Here is a 16,684-nt window from a genome sequence, read left to right as displayed (position 1 = left end):
CACTAGCTGAATTAACTTTGGTACATCCAGTCAACAAAGTACTGGGCAGTGATAAAAAGGTGTATGGAATACTCTGCTATGGACATTACCCTACGATATTACTGCTAAATGAAGAAAAGCAAGGTGCAGGAACTAGATGCTAAGAACTAGGAAGACTGAGAGGAGAGATATGCATGCATATAATGTGTATACCTGCTTATATTTTCAAAAGGAAACAACAGATGGATGAATCAACACTAACAGAAATGTTTACCAAAAGAGGAAGGGAAAGAGGGGAAGCAATGGACAGAGTACCTAGACTTCTCCAAATACCATCCTGACTTAACAATTTTGACTCCAGAACTATGTAAATGCCTTATATGGTGATAAAATAAAATTAAATAAAAAATAAATAACTGAAAGCAATGAATCTGACTAACCCAGTTGGTGGCATAACCAAATGGAAAATCAAGTTACTCTGACTGTACATACAAAGGAGGGACACTCACAGAGAAATCTTAAAACTGCAATGAGTGGGCCTGTTACTTTCAGTAACTTTAAAACTGCTAAGACTTCTGTGTGTGTATGTTAGGATAAAACAGATATACCTGTGCTGATAATATTTAGAATTAAAATTCTGAAGTTAAGAGAAAAGAGAGATAAAGTCAAATGAAGTAAAAGTAACTTTTTTCTTCCTTTAGTGGAAAATAGTCACTTAGAGACTACAGCTCTTCTTTAGAGTGAGCGCTGTCAGCGTGAAGTCGGGATTTGTGTTTTGCTTTCTAAGACAACAGACACCTTCTAGCTCTGTTCACTGAAAACTCCCATTAACAACTGACCTGACAGTGACGCGTACCACGGGGCTACAGTATACCTCCTTCTTATCCGACACTCAACATGCCCCTCCTAAGGCAGATGTTATTTCTAATATTCTAAGCACAGAGCCACAGACAAACACCCCTCCTTTTCCATATCCATATGGCTATATGCACTATTTCACACTTTGTTCTTTTACTTAAAAATATTATCTTAGAACTTGGCTCTTGCTGATACACATATTCATTTCATGTCATTGTTTATCTAGAATTCTGCCAATCTTTTGCTATTAAAGATTCTTTTTCTGTTGCTCCTACTAATTTATCTTGCAGATATTTATATATAAACTATCCACACACATTGTATGTGGACATTATTTATATGCATATATAAACAATATAAATACCTGCAAAATAAATTTATACAAATCACTGGTTCAAGGACCACACTTTGAATCATTACTCCAGTTAGCTAGAATAAACGATCTGAAGTGCCCTAACAAAGGTGGTTCTGTGCTTTTACATATGCTGCTCCTTCTCCCTCCCATGCTTTTGGCTGCCAATCTGCAATGAACTCTAATCCTTCCTACAAGAGTCAAAGCGTTACCCTCTGTGAATCCTTCCTACCCTACTCTCACAGACCTATAGGCCATCTCCAATTCCAAGCAGAACTATGACACTTTCCTCTTAAGTTCTCACTGCATCCAGTTAACAATCACTTTGCATGGTAACTGTCCATGCAAAACAAACCTGCCTGACATTATATAGTAAGTCCCTGCAGTACTAGGGTCTTGTGTTTTCATATATGAATGCCACTTAACAAACATTTGCCCAATGATTGAATGAATGGCTTAAACACATGGAAAAGGGCTTTTAGCATCTTTCTCCATTCTAATAATCATTTAAAGACCAGCTCAGTTCAATGGGTCTTATTCTAATACCCAAATTCTCCCACCACCAAAAAGGATAGAGCTTCTCGGCATCCAGTACAGGTTCAATAAATACTCATGAAATAAATATTTTTACAGAGTGTCTATCTTTGAGGCCTATTACAACAAATACACCATGGCATGAATCTAAAAGAAAAGAGACTTATAAAATAAGTCTGCTAAATTAGGTATTAAAAAGAAAGTTTCATCAGGAAACTATTAGTTTAAATGACTGTGAAAACAACTTACCAGTTACCTGTAACTGCAACCTTCCACTGTGGTTATTACTAGTATCAGATCTTGGTGAAGCAGTGGCCATGTCCCAAAATTCAGCTTAAATCTACAAAAAAGTTAATTTATTCACATATTAGACTAGAGACTATAATTTTCAATGATTAACACCTTGTCCCCAGTAAATCTTGCATGTTTCTTTTTACAGATAACTTTTTCAAGTTCTGTTTCACTGCCCCACCCTATTTTTACTTTTTAAATAAAACACAAAGCCAAGCTACTTCAGCTTTCTCCTGCATGGAAAGTATTTTAAGGCTAAACTTCTATCACCTTTAACTTACTAAGATAAATATGAACACTAAGGCTAAGATTGAAAAAGGTAATATAAATATGTTTCTTACCCTCATGGACTTCATTATTATGATTATTAAACATAATTTAATAAACATAAAAATAATAAAAATTATTAAACATAAATTTTAAAAAATTGGTTTTAGCAATAAAAGGCACATTGGTCAAGCAAAGAGACCGTGAAGCTGGCACTGCATGTCTGAAAAGGAGCCACTCTGAGTTTGCTTAGACTCCTCACTGTAGAATAGTTTCAGACTTAAGGAAAAGCTGTGAGGAAAACAGCATTCTCACATATCCTATACCCAGCATCCTCTACTATTAACTTCTTATATTAGCATGCTATATTTGTCATAGTTAATGAACCAATATCAATATATTATTACTAATTAGAGCATATAGTTTATTCAGATTAGACAGAACTTAAGAGAGAATCAGCAAACTTGAGTATAAACTTTAAAAAATCAAAGAGAAACTAAAAGACATGAAAAGATAAAATGTGACCTGACATATACTGCCACTCATAATCTCAGAAAATGAAGAAAGAGGTCATACTAGCATAGAAAATGACTTAGTTTTCTAGAACCATGAAATACACGTGTTCACAATTCTAAGAAACACTATATAAATCAGTTGGGATAAACATGAAGACACTCACGTCTGGACACCCAGGGACACACAGCAGTCACACTACACGGTACCAAAACACAGAGCCTGCTAGAAGCAGCCAGAGCCAAGAGGGATGACCCACAGAAGAAGACAGTCAAGGGACAGCAGAATTCTCAACAAGCGGCAATGGAAACGCAGAAGGCAGAGCAAGCATCTATCTGCGAAAACTGAGAGAAAATTTACTCAATCAGCAAAACTCTCTTTGGAACACAATCACTAAACTCTCTTTGGAAGGTATCAAGACTTTGCCAGATAAACCAAAAAGAGTTTACGAATAGCAGGCCTTTACTTCGACAAAATGTGAAAGACACGTTACCAAAAAAAGAGTAAAATTACACAGAAGGATGCTCTGAGATGCAAGAAGGGAAAGATGAGCCAAGAAACTGGTCAGCATACAAGTAAATCTACATAAACACTGTCAATAAAATAACAACAGTGACATCTTATTATGGTATGTAAATAAACCAGAATAAAATACAGAACCAAGAACAGAAGCACAGAACGGAGGGGCTCGGCAGGGAGCGAGAGGATGGGCACTGAGGAGGTCAACTCTCTGCTGAGGGACTGTGCTCTGGCTTAACTCTGGACTATACAGCATTCCCAGCAGGATTTCAAGGGTACCCACAGAAGAACAGAAATAAGGAGTGTAATTTACAAACTAGTAGAGTGGAAGAGAATACAATTAAAAAAAATAATCAATTCCCAATAAACGGCGAGAAAAGGAAAGGGAAAAAAAGCATAAACAACCAGCATTATCAGAAAGCACAAAGGAAGAGTCCAAATATAGAAATTAATCACAGTGACAGCAAACTCAAAAGTAAGGCAAGAGACGCCTGCAAAACAAAGATGCTGACAGCATGAAAGCAAAAATATGGAAAGGACTTGCTAGGCAAAGATAAACAAAAGGAAAGCTGGGCTTAGTTACAATAGCAGAGAAAGAGCATTACCAGGGAAAACAAAGAAAATGATACAAGATTCCACCTAAGTAAGCAGACAGAGAACTCCAAATTTGCACACTTAAAAAAAAAATAGCCTAGTTTTGGTTCCTTCTCCCAGCCCAACAAAGTGATCTCAGCCAAAAAGAATGGGAAGTCCCTAACAGACTTCCGGGTTGAGAAATGGTATAGCGTGGTAGAAGGAGCATCTGTGACCCTGACACCGATGATCTGGAGGCTGTTGCAGCCACCTGGCGCAGTTATGAGGACAGCACGTCACGGCACCTGTGACTGACTCCTGCGTCCCACCCGCCACCCACAGGCTGCTGGGAGCAGGGCCGCTTCCCAGCTGCCGCCCTACACTCTTTCTAGGGAGCCCAACCTGTGAGAGACCGAAGTCTCCACTCAGGAATTCTTCAGAGAACTATCAGCACTCTGCATTTACCCTGAGAACCCAGGAATGCAGGGAGGTTGAAAGGTTTTGATTACGCTCAATTTGAGAACCTGGAGTCCCCGTTCAGTGTCCAGAGCCTCAGTAAAGAATCTCTAGACACCAGAATGCCAGGGAACACTGCTAATCAAGGACAGGACAAAACGAAGATGGTGGTTCTTTTGGCTGAAAAAGAAATCAGAATTTTCACAAAACAGATACGGACCGGAGGAGCTGTCCTGCACAGACAGCCTGGATTTGCCTATTCACCTAGAAGAGGTGAAGAGAGCTTGGAAGGCAAACATCGTGGTCACCATGGAGGCCATGACCGCCATCATGACTAAGGCAGCAGAGGCCGTGACAGAGGCCACGACTTCAGGACAAACAGTGGCAAAAAGGCAACCCGTAGCGGGTACCAGAGGGACAATGACTGTGAAGCTCCATAGACAGGGCGTTCAGTCGTGGAGCACCAAAGACAACTGCTCTCCAGATATTATAGGTATGACGATAGCGGACCCTTCCAGAGGCCCCGACTGCATTTCAAGCCTCAGAGTATTCCTAGCGAAGGGGTCTCCTCTGCTGGCGCCTCCCTAAGTAGCTCTCAGGCAGCTTCTACCTTTGGAGCAGCAGCGGTGAGCCTGACGCCCCCGCTGGGAGAGAACAAGCAGCAGAGCAACCACAGGAGGAACGGCAGAAACGGCACCATCAGCTTGCTGTTCAGCCACTCAGTCGTGTCCGACTCTGCGACCCCAGGGACTGCAGCATGCCAGGCTTCTCTGTCCTTCACCCTCTCCCGGAGCTTGCTCACACTCATGTCCATCTAGTGGGCGATGCATCCAACCATCTCATCCTCCGTCGTCCCCGTCTCCTCCCACCCTCAGTCTTTCCCAGCATCAGGGTCTTTTCCAGTGAGTCGGCTCTTTGCATCAGGTAGCCAAAGTACTGGAGCTTTAGCTTCAATGAATACTCAGGATTGATTTTCTTCAGGATGGACTGGTCTGATCTCCAACTAGAATGACAGCCTCGGGAGAGACACCGAAACTGGCAAAGGAAAGAATTTCAAGAACAGTAATGGTCAAGGACAGGAAGTGAGTCATCTGGGACTGGGACCTTGCCGAGTGCACCAGAAGTCAGACGAGGGTGGATGAAGGAGACAGTGAGACCTCTCTGGAAGGTGAAATACTCAGTAAAGGCAAAAGACTGTCACTCTCCAACTTCTAAGCCTCCCAGACCTGATGAGCTGCCAGAGGAAATGCTGGCCCCTCCATCGAGAGAATGCTTAGGTGATGGGAAGTGCTAAACCTCTGTTGATCTCAGTTCAAACACAGAGCAGCAGTCCCCTACAAGGGATGGGGAGAAGTCAACACCAGTTCAACCATCTCAGCACGAATCAACCTAGAAAGAGGGAAATAAGGCAGATGTAGTGAGTGCCCCAAAGGTGAAAGTGGGGACACCAGCATGGACCGAGAGGTGAAGTAATAAGGACCAACGGAAGAAGTGAGAGAGAAAACAGAACAGAAGGATCAAGAACTCCAATCTGCATCTGAAACTCGTTCTTAGAAGAACGCAGTGAGAATGATGCTCTCCCAGTTGACTGTGAAAATTAAAAACAGAATTCTACACCCCGTGCTTTCTCTTAGCCTCACTCTACCCTGGAACATTTCTAAGCAAATCAAATCTCTATCCAGACAAGGCAAAAAAAAAAAAAGAAAGAAAATTCACGATCTCCTGGGAGGAGAAAAGCCTGTAAAGATTGTTAGAACTACAGGAAGAAACGGACAAACTGACCATTGATGTGGGTGATTTCAACACACACTGATTTTCTACAGATCAAGTGAATCAAAAAATACCTAAAAACAAAATGATGAACAAGAATTTAATGAATAGAACCTTATACCTGAGAAAATAAACATTCTGAGAAAACAAACATTCTTCTCAAGGATACATGGGACATATAGAAAAACAATATACACATTGGGAGGTAAGAAAAATGTCACTAAATTTCAAGCAATATGTAGAATTTTGTACCTGGGTGCTGGTCAAAATGCAGTTAAAAATCAGTAATGAAAGATAAATTTTTTAAATACAAAGAGAAAATAATAACACTCCTAAATATCGCATGAGTTGTCAGAAACTGTAATGCAAATTTTTCTAAAAATACTAAAAACTGGACTCCCCGGGAAGAGTGGCTGTGAGCCCACCTGCCAATGCAGAGGACACAGGTGAGGTCCCGGTCTGGAAAGATTCCACACATCAGGAGCAACTTAGCCCAGAGGGCACAAGCTCTGAGCCCGCGCTGTAGAAACCTCCAGTCCCAAGGACTGAAGCCCTCCTGGCCCAGGGCACGTACTCTGCAACAATGAAGCCAGCGCAGCGAGAAGCCTGCATGCCTCAACAAGAGCGAAACCCCTGCTCACTGCAACCAGAGAAAGCCCTCCAGTAACAATGAAGACCCAGCACAGCCAAAAATAAACAATTAAATACAAGTAAAAAAATAAAAATGTTCTGTTGTTTAGCTGCAAAGTCATGTCCGACTCTTTGTGACCCCATGGACTGCAGCATATCAGGCTTCAAAAAAAAAACCTAAAAACTGAATGTAACTGAATTAAAAACATTTTTGGAATACAGTAAATGTTACAGTTTCAGGCAAATCTATTGCCTTAATGACTTGTACTAGGAAAAGAAGGCTGAAAATAAATGAGTTAACAGGACAATCCGCTAAATGAGAAAGACAGTAATCAGTAAACCCTAAGAAAGCAAAAGGTAATAAAAAAAAACAGAAACTAGTGAAGTAAAAAAAGGTAACAGAGAGGATCAACAAAGTCACAGTTCTTAGAAAATACTAAAACAAACAAACGTCTGCCAAGATTTGGTGAAGGGTAAATAAAGTGAATGCCCTCACGGATCACAGCCTGGTTGTGTAAGGAGCTCGTGTAACCCAATGAAGCTGTGAGCCATACAGTGCAGGGCCACTCAGGACGGATGGGTCATAATGGAGATTTCTGACAAAATGTGGGCCGCGGGAGGAGGGAACGGCAGCCCACTCCAGTATTGCTGCCACGAGAACGCGTGAACAATACGAAAAGGCATAAAGATTACGACAAGTGGAAGATGAGCCCAACATGTCAGAAAGTGTACAATATGCTACAGGGGAAGAACAGGGGTCAAACCATTCACCATCACAGCAATCCAAGTCTCTGCCCCAACCTCTAATGCCCAAGAAGCTGAAGTTGACCGGCTTTATGAAGACCTACAAGACCTTCTAGAACTAACATCAAAAAAGATGTCCTTTTCACCACAGGGGACTGGAATGCAAAAGTAGGATGTCAAGAGATACCTTGAGTAACAGGCAAGTTTGGCCTTGGAGTACAAAATGAAGCAGAGCAAAGGCTAATAGAGTTTTGCCAAGAGAACTCAGTGGCCATAGCAAACACCCTCTTCCAGCAACACAAAAGACAACTCTACACATGGACACCACCAAATGGTCAATACTGAAATCAGATTGATTTTGTACTTTGCAGCTGATGATGGAGAAACTCTATACAGTCAGCAAAAACAAGACCAGGAGCGAACAGTGGCTCTGATCATGAACTCCTTATTACAAAATTCAGGCTTAAATTGAAGAAAGTAGGGAAAGCCACTAGGCCTGATTCAGGTATGCCATAAATAAAATCCCTTATGAGTATACACTAGAGGTGATGAATAGATTCAAGGGATGAGATCAGGTAGACAGAGTGCCTGAAGAACTATGGACGGAGGTTTGTGACACTGCACAGGAGGCAGTGACCACAACCATCCCAAAGAAAAAGAAATGCAAGAAGGCAAAGTGGTTGTCTGAAGAGGCTTTGCAAATAGCTGAGAAAAGAAAAGAAGTGAAAATCAAAGGAGAAACGGAAAGATATACCCAACTGAATGCAAAGTTCCAGAGAATAACAAGGGAAGATAAGACCTTCTTCAATGAACAATGCAAAGAAGTAGAGGAAAACAACAGAATGGGAAAGTCTAGAGATCTCTTCAAGAAAATTGGAAGATATCAAGGGAACATTTCATGCAAAGATGGGCTCAACAGAAGACAGAAACAGTAAGCACCTAACAGAAGCAGAAGAGATTAAAGAGAGGTGGCAAGAGTACACAAAAAAGATCTTCATGACCAGATAACCGTGACGGTGCGGCCACTCACCCAGAGCCAGACACCCGGGAGTGCGAAGCCAAGGGGGCCTCAGGAAGCATCACTTCAAACAAAGCTACTGGAGGTGATGGAATTCCAGCTGAGCTATTTCAAATCCTAAAAGATGATGCTGTCAAAGTGCTGCACTCAATATGCCAGCAAATTTGGAAAACTCAGCAGTGGCCACAGGACTGGAAAAGGTCAGTTTTCATTCCAATCCCAAAGAAAGGTAATGCCAAAGAATGTTCAAACTATACAATTGCATTCTTTTCACATGCTAGTAAGGTTATGCTCGAAATCTTCAAACTAGGCTTCAGTAATATGTGAACTGAGAACTCCAGAAGTACAAGTTAGGTTTAGCAAGGGCAGAGGAACCAGAGATCAAATTAACAAAATCTGTAGGATCACAGAGAAAGCAAAGGAATTCCAAAAAATATTATTTCTGCTTCATTGACTATATGAATCACAACAAATGGAAACATTTAGAAACAAGTGGAAAATTCTTCAAGAGATGGGAATACTAGACCACTTTACCTGTCTCCTGAGAAACCTGTATCTAGGTCAGGAAACAACCTTTAGAATCTCACATGGAACAACTGAATGGTTCAAAATTGGGAAAGGAGTATGTCAAGGCTATATACTGTCACTCTGCTTATTTAAGTTCTATGCAGAGTACATCATGTGAAATGCTGGGCTGGAAGAAGTACAAGCTGGAATCAGGATTGCTGACAGAAATATCAACAACCTCAGATATTTGAAGATGATACCACTCTAACAGCAGAAAGTGAAAAGGAACTAAAGGCCCCTTGACGAAAGTGAAAGAGTAGAGTGAAAACGCTGACTTAAAACTCAACATTCAAAAAACTAAGATCAAAGCATCCTGTCTCATCACTTCATGGCAAATAGAAGAGGGAAAAGATGGAAGCAGTGACAGATTTCATTTACTTGGGTTCCCAGATCACTGCTGATGGTGACTGCAGCCTGGAAAAATTAAAAGACGCTTGTTCCTAGGAGGGTCTTCCCTGGTGGCTCAGGAGGTAAAGAATCCTCCTGCAAAGCAGGAGACTTGGGTTGGATCCCTGGATTGAGAAGATCCCCTGGAGAAGGGAATGGCTATCCACTCCAGGATTCTTGTCTAGAGAAAAGGAAAGCTATGACAAACCTAGATAGCATATTAAAAGCAAAGACATCACTTTGCTGACAAAGGTCCACAGAGTCAAAGCTATGGTTTTTCCTAATCACGTACAGATGTGACAGTAGTACCATAAAGAAGGCTGACTGCTAAAGGAGGCTGACTGGGAGGCTAAAGAATTGATGCTTTTGAACTAGAGTGCTGGAAAAGACTCTTGAGAGTCCCTTGGACTGTGAGGAGATCAAGCCAGTCAATCCTAAAGGAAATCAGTCCTGAATATTCACTGGAAGGACTGATGCTGAATCTGAAGCTCCAATACTCTGGCCACCTGATGCAAAGAACTGACTCATTGGAAAAGACTGATGCTGAGAAAGATCGAGGGCAAGAGGAAAAGTGTGTGTCAAAGCATAAAACAGTAGATAGCATCACTAATTCAATGAGTTTGAGCAAACTCTGGGAGTTAGTTAAGGACAGGGAAGCCTGGCATGCTGCAGTCCATGGGGTTGCAAAGAGTCAGACACGACTTAGCGACTGAATAGAAACAACAACAAATAAGGTGAAACAACATAAAGAGGCCCACAAGAGAAAGGACACATGTATATGTCTGGCCGAGTCCCACTGCTGCCGCCTGAAACTATCCCAACATTGTTAATCGGGTATCCTTCAATACAAAAAAAGTTTCCCGAAAGACCTACATATCTAAGAACATATTAATACAACAGATGCAGCAGTGCAGAACTGTGAGAAAGGAGAGACAATTACATGGTCCTGATATTATATATAATGGAAGAATTAAACTTGATTCCTACCTCACATCATATACAAAATCAATTCAAGATGGACTAGTGATATTAGTATAAAAGGCAAACTTTTAAAAGAAATCACACTATTGTTTTGCATCCTCCCAAAACAGAAAGATTTCTTAAGCATACTAACCAAAAAAGAAAAGAATGAATGAATATTTTGACTGTGTGGAAACTGAGAACTTCTATTTAGCATAAAACATCATTAAAAATAGACAACTAAAAGACAAGCCACAAACTGCGAGATATTTACAAAATGTAAAACTGAATAAACATTAGTAATTAAACTATTTTAGAACCTTGACAAAAAAATTAAAAAAAAAAAAAACAACTGTAAGCAAATGTGGAGGGAAAAAAAAACTGAATAGAAATTTTATAGACATGGAAACTTGTTTGGCCAGAAGTATTTTTAAGAAATACAGAAGCTCAATCATTCATCAGAGAAATACTGGTTAAGACCACAAGAGATGCTATTTTCAAACTCACGAGAATGGTAAAGACTAGGAATTTTGACCAAATGATGGAAAGAAAAAAGGTGGGGCAGTGATGACTCTACACACTACTACTAGTTGTTTAAACTGGCAAAGCTTAAACTGCTGGTAAGTATTAAATTTGGTAAACTTGTTGGAAAACAACTTGGAATTATTATATAAAGTTGAACATTTGCATGTCCTTAATGAACAATTCTAGGTACACACTACAAAAATTTTTCCACTGATACTTGTTCCAAGTTTAAGTATTCTTCATAATAAAAGCCACCACCAATATGCTCAAACGTTCACTGGCAGAAAAATGGTTAAAAGAATTAGGCTAATACACAATGGAACATTATACAGTAGTGAGAATGAATGAACTATAGCTGTAGGCAACAACATGAATGGATCTTAGAAAACGTAATAGTAAATAAAAATAGACAATCAGGAGTTCAAAGTAGTAACATCTTTCTTTCACCGAGTCCCACCTCCAAGACTTAATGTTCTACACTGAGCATTAAGAACGACTTCCAATTCTTAATGACAAAGAAGAAATGAATTATTTGGGCAGTTACCATAGCCTCATTTTTTGCTATGTATTTCTTCTGAAAATGCTACAATTACACAACGGAAAAAAATTTAAAAATCCAGAAACATGGGAACACTGTGGATCCTGCGTCTCAAAAGCTTATGTGATCAGTATGAACAACTGAATGGGCCCACTGGAGAACTGCTGAGGTGCAAAGGGCAAGCAAACAACAATCACCACTCTTCAAGGAGGACACTATGATCTAACTGAAACATTATTCACAAACTCAAGAAAACTGGTGTTGGAGATACACCCGGCGACACTTCTGCACTCTGAGTAAGGAGCTTTCTTTTATATCTGGTACAGCAATATCCACATCGTACAAAAGTAAGTCTCCACGGTTATTTTCTTGTTATAAATGTGAATATGCACTGAGCCTTTTCTATCATTCTTTTATGATGCTTGGGTATTTTCATTGAAATATAAAGATCTGTTTATAAAATAGACTTTTCTTAAAACATCATTTGTGCAAGCTTTAAAAAGACTCTAAACATAATATTAAATTCAAAATAAAGAAACATATCTGTGGTGATACTATTTTTTTAAAAAGATAATTAAAAAAAAATTGAAAATGGCAGTTACTTCAGGGGTTGGGGAAGGGCAGGAATGTAAGGTAATAGAGGTACTCACAGGCAGCTCTTTAACTGTGTCGGTACTGACCCAGTTCTGAGCAGAGTAACTGGTTCCCAAAGGTTTGCTTTTATTATTAACTTCTGTATGTTACAATCCGGAATTGGCATGTTCAAATTACAGAATTTTAAAAAGTGTAAAAAATACATGATGACAAGGAAGTAGACATAGAAAAGTGTAGATCACTAATTCATCAGATGAGGTAAGGAGTACGCCTGCAGCCTGATAAGGCAGACAAGGAAAAGTCACAGTGTTCCCACAGATGGTGTGTAATTAGTCTTCCAAGAAAAAGGAGGTACTTCTTCCCCTGAACAGTAAATGAGGGATCGAAGGATAAGTGAAGATATGAATTAATCTGGAGGTAGATTAAAAGAAAATTGAGGGACTTTATTAGTGAATTAGACTGAAAGGTCACTGCTGAGGATAAGTTATTTTAAAAGAATTGAAGGTTTAAAACACTGTGCAGACTGTGAAACTGCCAACTAGGCAAAAGACTGTTCGCTCTAACTGCTTAAAACTTTTTCTGTACCCAGATTTCCACCCCCAAGCTATTGCTCTCTTTGTTCTATACAGACCAGTCCTTGGACTCTAGAGAGCATGCCTCTAGTCACCAGTAACTGAAAATTTAAACTGCAAGTGACCAAAATGGTTCAAAAATGGTACTACTTTGCGTTAACAGGCAAGATACACAGCACACAAAATCATTTACTTCAACAATTAGCTTTCATACTTCGTTTAATAACAAAGTTGCATGGCACTTAAGGGCTTCCCAGGGGGTGCTAGTGGTAAATGCCTGCTAAGTGCCTGGCAATGCAGGAGACCTAAGAGACACAGGTTTGATCCCTGGGTTGGGAAGATCCCCTGGAGGAGGGCATGGCAACCCACTCCAGTATTCTTACTGGAGAATCCCATGGACAGAGGAGTCTGGCGGGCTAGAGTCCATAAGGTTGTAAAGAGTCAAACACGACTGAAGTGACTTAGCAGGCATGCACGTGGCACTTAAAATACACATAAAGTACTGCTATATACATAATTTTTTAATGTGATAAGTTTTTATTGACATATAGCTGATGTGCAATATTATGTAAGTTATAGATGTACAGTATAGTTTCAAAATTTTTAAAGATTATACTCCATTTATCATCATTAAAAAATAGTGGCTGTACTCCCATCTGTATAGATATATCTGCGTAGCTTATTTTATACATAACAGTCAACACCTCTTAATCTCCTACCCTTATATTGCTCCTCCTCCTTCCCTCTCAACACCAGTAACCACTAATTCGTTCTCTGTATCTCTGAGTCTTTCTTCTCTGTTACATTCACTAGTTGGTTGTATTTTTTAGATTCCACATATAAGTGATATCATACAGTATGTCTTTGTCTGACTTATTTCACTGAGCATAATACCCTCCAAGTTCATCTGCTGATACAAATGGCGAAATTTCATTCTTTTTTATGGCCACTTAATACCCATTGTATAGATATACACACGCACACACACACATCATATCTTCTTACTGATCAGTAAGAAGATATGATATCCACTTATCTGTTGATGGACACTTAGGGTGCTTCTGTATCTATATAAATTCTTTAATATGAGCATTACAGTAACACTATATGAGTAGGGAGGTACTATTTCCGTCTTATAGATGAGAAAACTTGCTCAGAAGTGTTAAAAGTCCACAACCATATTTTTTATGACAGTGCATTCTTGGTCTACATAGGTATACGTAACGATCAACATGTCTGGAGTTTAACTGCTAAATACAGTCTTAGTTAATCACTTACTTTGTACCAGGAACTGTTCTAGATACTGGAGATATAAAGATGAGTAAGACACGATTCCTTCTTCCACGGAGCTCATAGTCTAGTGAGGAGACAACCTGTAAACAGATAAAACAGCTTTCACTGTGACAGTTACTAAAACAGATGCAAAATGGCAACCACTACATCTAGGGCACAGAATAGAAAGTGGGTGATTCAGTCAGGAAGAGAGTCACAGAGAAGGAAACCTTCGAATAAACTGCGTGTTAGAGTGCAATTCTTAAAGAACTAATCACAGAAAATATGGAGCATTCAGAGAACTGTTGGTAAGACTGGTGCAAAGTGAGCAGGCCCACAGGCAAACAGTAATCTGAACTACAAAGAACCCTATGGGATAGTTCATATGGTATCCAAAACAAAGCACAGTAGTTTAATGTTTAAAGCTTATCCTGCAGGTAACACTGACCGGCTTCCACAGCAAGAACTGCATTTTAGAAGAATGACTTCAGCAGAAACGGGTCCAGATTTAAAATAACAAGTTTATCTGAACCAGAGCACGGGCTGTGAGGAGAAAGCTGAGCATCCATGCAAGATCTCTGACAGACGATTATGGATAGCTGGGTCTTAGAAGGAAGGAGGACTCCGCACAACTAAAATGTCCCACTTTGCTATCTGGGAGGATAATGGAGCCATAACCAGGATGGGGAGCAGAAGGGGAACGAATCATGGAAGACAACCTGCCGCAGAGCTTCCAATTCTGCACTCAGACTGCTCGAATTTCATTTCCAGTTCTGCCACTTAAACAGCTGCGTGACCAGGCATGGCAAAGGAAAAAACACAAGTCTGAGTTTTTACAAACTTTCGAGTGAATTCGTTACTCGTCCAAATGAACTTAGGTCATAACATATATGGCTAGTTATATGTAAGCTGGTTATGTCCAGTTTAATCCTTTAAAAATATCACAGAGTTGTATAAGAGCTCATTACTATTCAACTGCAAACAACAGTGAGAGTCCTGAATGTAGATAATAAACGACATTTCCAGTCCTCCAAGGTTACAGACCTATCAACGCCTCACTCAGAAAATAGATCTTAATTGCCTGCTTACTTTAAGATGTCATTCTTGAGTCAGAAGCAAAATTTTTTTTAAAAAATCCAACAGATCTGATTCATTTTGTATATTATGCACAGCATTACGGATCAGAAAAGTCAGAGAAATATCATCATGTATCCATCTGCCTGGATCAATTAATAAATATACTTAGTGACCGCCTAGTCTATTAAAGTGGGTATGGTAAGGACACAAAAGTGGTAGAAGACCAAGTCCCCATTTCCACACTGGTACCCTAGTTTGAGGACATTAATACACAGGTAATATCCCAGCAACAAGACAGGGTGGTACATACCAGCTGCTAAAGAAAGTTAGTCCAATGGACATGGAACTTGAAAGGTTAAAAAGCCAGTTAGGCAACAAAATTAAAAAGTTAAAACTCAATGAATTTTAACAATGAATTAAAATTTAAAACACAAAATTTAAAACTCAATGAATGTGGCAAAGATAAAGACAGACCATCCAGGCTGAGTCCTCCTTCATGGGAACGTCTCAGTCCTGGGTACATGGGGACCGTAAAGGGTAACCTTAGAAAGCAATGCAATGGCTCTAACTGTAGAGGCAGCTTTCGGATGTATCTCAAGAATATTTCACTAGTAGAATCCTGATATAACAAAGCACACTTCTGTTAGGTTTAAGAGTTTCTGTAGGACCAAAATATTCAGAAAGGAAAGACCCATTCCACCTGGACTACGTATCACCAGGCCTCGGTTTCAAAGCCCAGGTGACTCCACGCGGGCAGAAGAGGAGAGGAAGGAGGAAGACCTTTCTCAGTACCCAGTGCCTTTCAACTTCAGAATCGTTCCCTTTTATCGAACTCTCCGAATGATCACCACTGCGGTCTCCTACGATTCCGAGATTACTTCTGCCTTCCTGGGCCTCCTCCTCCCACTTGAAGCCGCCACCCTGCTCCAGCCTCAGCATCTGTGCCAAGCCTGGGTCTCGCCCCCTTCCATCTCACCGACGGCAGGGGTGACCCAGTGCCTGGCTCCAGGCAGCTGCGTCCAGCACTGCACTGCCTCTTCAGCGCCTGTCGGCGGAACTCGAGCCCTCGGACCCCCAGCTCTCTGCTGGCTGAGAGCACCCCTACCTGTGTCTGTTCAGCACTTACCAGTTACACATTCACATTCCCATCTCAAGGAAACCGATCAAGTACAACCATTTCCAATTTTAACACTGCAACATTAACATTATTCTCTTTTGATTGAGCTGAATTTTATTTTTTTTTTTAGGATAACTGGTTTACAGTCTTGGCTTCTGCCAAATACCAACCTGGTGAGGTACGTCCCCCCCCCTCAGGAACCTCCCTCCCCACCCCTCCCCTCCTGGTTGTGACCGAGCCCCAGATGGAGATCGAGAGTCACACAGCAAATGCCCACTGGGCATCTATTCCACACGTGGCAACGTCAGTGTCCATGTTACTCTCCCCACACGTCCCCCCTCCTTCCTCCCTCACGCTGTGTCCGTATTTCTACTCTACTTCCTACCCTATGGGATAGCTCACGTGGTACCCAAAACAAACAAAGCACAGTAGTTTACAGCTTACCCTGAAGGTAACACTGACAGGCTTCCACAGCAAGAACTGCATTTTAGAAGAATGACTTCGGCAGAAACGGGTCCAGATTTAAAATAACAAGTTTATCTGAACCAGAGCACGGGCTGTGAGGAGAAAG

General features: G+C 40.6%; 1 protein-coding gene across 3 annotated transcripts in view; it reads right to left on the bottom strand.

The window, feature by feature from the left end:
* WWP1 (WW domain containing E3 ubiquitin protein ligase 1) overlaps nucleotides 1-16,684 on the bottom strand; it is a 131,830-nt gene that overhangs the window by 92,691 nt on the left and 22,455 nt on the right. For all 3 annotated transcript variants that reach the window (XM_065902766.1, XM_065902768.1, XM_065902767.1), the window contains exons 2-3: nucleotides 13,926-14,020; nucleotides 1,973-2,063 (exon numbers count right to left, since the gene is read on the bottom strand). In XM_065902766.1, the coding sequence (XP_065758838.1) occupies nucleotides 1,973-2,042 (70 nt within the window). In that variant the 5' untranslated portion in view covers nucleotides 2,043-2,063; nucleotides 13,926-14,020. The remainder of the gene's footprint in view (nucleotides 1-1,972; nucleotides 2,064-13,925; nucleotides 14,021-16,684) is intronic.

This window comes from Muntiacus reevesi, chromosome 12, assembly GCF_963930625.1.
Source record: "Muntiacus reevesi chromosome 12, mMunRee1.1, whole genome shotgun sequence".
NCBI classification, from domain to species: Eukaryota; Metazoa; Chordata; class Mammalia; order Artiodactyla; family Cervidae; genus Muntiacus; species Muntiacus reevesi.
This window is presented reverse-complemented; position numbering and strand designations above follow the sequence as displayed.